The 5,000-nt window shown below is 42.2% G+C and overlaps 1 protein-coding gene across 4 annotated transcripts in view; it reads left to right on the top strand.

The window, feature by feature from the left end:
- The window catches only part of dlg4b (discs, large homolog 4b (Drosophila)), a 43,604-nt gene that overhangs the window by 31,531 nt on the left and 7,073 nt on the right, over positions 1–5,000 (top strand). For all 4 annotated transcript variants that reach the window (XM_053686424.1, XM_053686423.1, XM_053686422.1 and 1 more), the window contains 12 exons: positions 1–78; positions 1,434–1,570; positions 1,863–2,007; positions 2,178–2,310; positions 2,570–2,726; positions 2,808–2,910; positions 3,366–3,471; positions 3,632–3,808; positions 3,895–3,932; positions 4,067–4,114; positions 4,252–4,353; positions 4,446–4,618. The exon at positions 1–78 is cut by the window's left edge and continues 77 nt beyond it. In XM_053686424.1, the coding sequence (XP_053542399.1) occupies positions 1–78; positions 1,434–1,570; positions 1,863–2,007; positions 2,178–2,310; positions 2,570–2,726; positions 2,808–2,910; positions 3,366–3,471; positions 3,632–3,808; positions 3,895–3,932; positions 4,067–4,114; positions 4,252–4,353; positions 4,446–4,618 (1,397 nt within the window). The remainder of the gene's footprint in view (positions 79–1,433; positions 1,571–1,862; positions 2,008–2,177; positions 2,311–2,569; positions 2,727–2,807; positions 2,911–3,365; positions 3,472–3,631; positions 3,809–3,894; positions 3,933–4,066; positions 4,115–4,251; positions 4,354–4,445; positions 4,619–5,000) is intronic.

The following is a 5,000-nucleotide window of genomic DNA, read 5'->3' as shown; positions in this document are numbered from 1 at the left end:
AGGAGGCAGGGCCAATTGTCCGTCTCTACATCCTCCGCAGGAAACACATCGAGATCAAACTCATCAAGGGCCCCAAAGGTACATGTGTGTTTGTGTGAGTGAGTGTGTGTGTGTGTTTGTACAAGTGTGTACGAGTGTGTCTACGAGTGTGTGTGTGAGTGTGTATAAGTGTGTACGAGTGTATGTGTGAGTGTGCACGAGTGTGTGTGTGTACGAGTGTGTACAAGTGTGTACGAGTATGTGTTTGTGTGTGAGTGTTTACGTGTATGTGTTTTTGTGTGTGTGTGTGTGTGTGAGTGTGTACGAGTGTGTGTGTATGAGTGTGTGTGTGTTTGTGTGTATGAGTGTGTACGAGTGTGTGTAAGTGTGTACGAGTGTGTACCAAGGTTATTATAGTTTTGCATTTTTCATTAGTTTTTATTTTTATTTTGTTTTGACTTTATGTTTTCAAATTCAGTTTAGTTTTAATTCATTTTTAATGCGGGTTTGCTAGTTTAGCTTAGTTTCTATTTTTTGAAAATGCTAAGTTTTAGTTTAGTTTAGTTTTTATTAGTTTTAGTTTTAGTTTTAGTCTTTTGTAATATGGGTTATTTGTCAAGGCCAGAAAAAGTACTGTGTAATAAAAACTCAACAAAAACATCATACAATTTTAGAAATATGTATTCAACAATAACACCATTACATAAAATGTACATATGGGCACAAACAAGCTGATACACCCATGAAAGATGCTGTTAATCCTCTCTTGCTCCAACCATCCACACATAGGGTCAGCTTCCTCGCATCCTTAATGATCTCTTTTCATTTCTGCTTTGTCGTATGATCTTAGCCCCAGTAAGGCTGTTGACTCTTGCAGCTCCAGGTGTTTTGAACTTTGGTTCGAGTAAAGTGGTGAACTTTTTGAAGGCAATCGACTCACACAGTTGTGACATCCCAGTATCAGTAAACATATTAACCAATGCTTCCTCCCGCTTGTGGTGTTCCTGCGTATTTACTAACCAACAGCTAGTTAATCGGTGAAAGCACTGCTGTAGTGTTCTCTGTCCTACGGTTGTCTCTGTCATGTAGCCTAGCCCTGTACCGGGGTTAGCTTCTGTTTCGGGGTAGGGTGGCTTGGTGTTCTCCTTTACCTTATTAAGGTAAACTAGGTGTGTGTGAGTGTGTACGAGTGTGTGTGAGTGTGTATGAGTGTATGTGAGTGTGTACGAGTGTGTTTGTGAGTGTGTACGAGTGTGTACGTGTGTAATCAGCATGTGTGACAGTGTGTACGGGTGTGTGTGAGAGATTATTGAGATTTGGAAATTTGGTCCCCACAAAGCACATGTTTCACTTTAGTCCTAATATATAATATAATGAAGTATTTAGAAGTGTGTTATGTGTGTGTTGTGTGTGTGTGTGTGTGTGTGTGTGTGTGTGTGTGTGTGTGTGTGCAGGTCTGGGGTTCAGTATAGCAGGTGGAGTGGGTAATCAGCATGTTCCTGGTGATAACAGTATCTATGTGACTAAAATCATTGAGGGCGGAGCTGCACATAAAGACGGACGGCTACAAATCGGGGACAGAATTCTTGCTGTAAGTTCAAAATGAGTTTATTTTGGTTATTTATCATTGAATAATCATTTTAATTGAATATTTTAATTACTTTCTGTAAGTTTCAGGGTATTATGTGGTCATTAATAACCCAGCGTATTTAAACATTCTATACATCACAGAAACACTTCCCTGTTTGTGTTCCTTCACCATTTATGAAGCAAATATTCACTCTAAAATGTAAAAGGTGCATTTTCATTGGAATTTCTTTTTACTTGGCCATATAAGCTACTAGTTAGAATGTGTGTGTTTGTGTGTGTGTGTGTGTGTACAGGTGAATAATGTGTGTTTGGAGGATGTGATGCATGAGGATGCTGTAGTGGCGCTGAAGAACACAGCAGAGGTCGTTTTTCTCAGAGTGAGCAAAGCTTCCAACCTGTACACTCAGGACACGTACAATCCTCCTGATATCACCAGCTGTGAGTGTATATACACACACACACACACACACACACAAACACGCGCACACACACACAGAGTTATGTGCACACGCACCAAATGTGCATGGTTCTAAAATTTGTGTGTAAATTTGTGTGATTTAATCTGTATCTGTATCTCTCTCTCTCTCTCTCTCTCTCTCTCTCTGTAGCGTACTCTGCTCATATGGATGAGATGAGTCATGGCTATCTGTCAGATTACCCACAAACCCTCACTCCCACATCTCCGCGCCGCTACTCACCAATCCCCAAGGGCATGATGCTGGGAGACGAGGACATCCCCAGGTCAGTCTGACTGACACACACACACACACACACACACACACATACACACACACACACACACACACACACACACACACGCAAACACACACAAAACATTCCTCAGTTAAACCCAGTCAATAATGTATAGCATTTGTGGAACTGTGTCTCCCCCTGTTGACCAACAGAGGCAATGACCAAAATCCTACTGTACAGTATAATCTCTCTGTCTATCTCTCTTGCACTCTCTGTCTGTCTGTCTCTTTGTCTGTCTGTCTTTCAGGGAGCCGAGGCGTGTGTTGATCCATCGTGGATTGTCAGGTTTGGGCTTTAACATAGTTGGAGGTGAGGATGGTGAGGGAATCTTCATCTCCTTCATTTTAGCTGGAGGTCCCGCAGACCTGAGCGGAGAACTGCGCAAAGGAGACCAGATACTAAGTGTGAGCACACACACACACATGCACACACACACACACACACACACACTAATACTAACATACACACTATGTGTGTGTGTGCAGGTAAATGGAGTGGATTTAAGACATGCGACTCATGAACAAGCTGCAGCAGCACTGAAGAACGCTGGGCAAACTGTCACCATCATCGCCCAATACAGACCCGAGGGTGAGACTATACACACCATTAAACACCATTACACACCATCATACACTATTGTACACCATCATCCCTCAGTACAGACCCACAGTGAGACTATACACACCATCATACACCATCACACTCCATCATACACCATCCTACATCATCACACACCATCACACAACATCATACACCATCACACACAATTATAATCACAAAAGAAGTACATATAATTATATACTAATACAGACCATTATAAGCCAGTATGCACCATTATACAACAAATCCAGACTGTTAAATGTCATTACACACTATTATAAACTAGTAAAGACCATTATAAACCAGTACACATTGTTATAAACCAGTATACACCAGTGTAAATCAGCCCATACCATTATAAACCAGTACAGAATGGTTTTATGAGGTAATACCCTTACAAATCTCATTATTCAAACAATGTGTGTGTGTGTGTGTGAGTGTAGAGTACAGTCGGTTTGAAGCTAAAATCCATGACCTGCGTGAGCAGCTGATGAACAGCAGTTTAGGTTCCTCGTCATTGCAGACCAGTAAGAGGAGCTTTTACATCAGGTACCTGTCTACCAGCCAATCAGATTTCACAACATATCGACCAATGAGCTCAGAGTCGATTTCATTAATTGGAGATTCTTGAAAACTGCAGTGGATTCTCACTAAATGTCTCTCTGTCTGTCTGCCTGCCTGTCTGTCTCTTTGCCTGTCTGTCTCTCAGAGCTCTGTTTGATTATGATAAGACGGCGGACGGTGGCTTCCTCACTCAGGCTGTGAGTTTCCGTTTTGGCGATGTTCTTCACGTTCTGGACTGCAGTGATGAGGAGTGGTGGCAGGCAAGACGTCTGTCTCCACATGGGGACCTGGAGGAGACCGGGTACATCCCCAGCAAACGCAGGTGTGTGTGTGTGTATGTGTGTGTGTGTGTGTGTGTAAATGAGATATTAAGGCTGACACTGTTCTATCTGTCTTTTTCTCCTACAGAGTCGAGAGAAAGGAGTGGTCACGCCTGAGGTCAAAAGGTCCAGAGAATTTATTAAATAAAGTTAAATAAAGTTGAACATTTTTGATCAGTAATAATATATGTTGTAAACTAAGTTCTCAGAATCTGTCTTTGTGTGTGTGTGTGTGTGTGTGTGTGTGTGTGTGTTTTCAGGCCGAGATGACTACATTCAGAGTTACGAGATTGTTGTGCAGGTGGAGGGTGAGTGTGTGTGAGTGTGCAAGAGTGTGTGTGTGTGAGTGTGTGTGTGTGTGTGAGTGAGTGTTAGCAGTACATGGATCTATATGCACAGGAACTGTGTCTGAGAAGTTGTTTATGCGTGATGTTTTATTTTTCAGTGCATTACGCTCGTCCAATCATAATCCTTGGACCATCAAAGGACCGTGTGAACGACGATCTTCTGTCCGAATTTCCCGATAAGTTCGGCTCCTGCGTGCCTCGTGAGTTCCCATGACAACCATGATCCCTAATTTATGCTAGTGTACAGTGCAACTTACTTAACAACAATACAATGTAACGCCATTTCTTGTAGATACAACACGGCCAAGGAGGGACTACGAGGCTGATGGGCGGGACTATCACTTTGTGTCATCAAGGGAACAGATGGAGAAAGACATCCAAAATCACCGGTTCATCGAGGCAGGACAATACAACAGCCACCTGTATGGGACGAGTGTACAGAGTGTACGGGAGGTAGCTGAACAGGTGAGAGAGACAGAGTGAGAGAGACAGAGAGTGATAGAGAGACATACAGACAGAGAGAGAGAGAGAGAGAGAGATGTGCTGGTGATTAGTTGTGTAGCTGATATATGGCTATACTGTCGTAATAAAATACTTATATTGTTAACAATAACACAGTAGTATCAGTGTAACAATGTATCACTGTAATAACTCCTGGGCACTATAGTGTAATGGAACTGTAGAGTAAGGGAACTATAGTAGATGGGAACTGTAGAGTAAGGGAACTATAGAGTAAGGGAACTATAGTAGATGGGAACTGTAGTAGATGGGAACTATAGTAGATGGGAACTGTAGAGTAAGGGAACTGTAGTAGATGGGAACTGTAGAGTAACGGAACTGTAGTAGA

Source organism: Ictalurus punctatus, chromosome 15 (genome assembly GCF_001660625.3).
Source record: "Ictalurus punctatus breed USDA103 chromosome 15, Coco_2.0, whole genome shotgun sequence".
NCBI lineage: Eukaryota > Metazoa > Chordata > Actinopteri > Siluriformes > Ictaluridae > Ictalurus > Ictalurus punctatus.
Note: the sequence above shows the minus strand (reverse complement) of the source record. Positions and strands in the feature narration are given on the sequence as shown.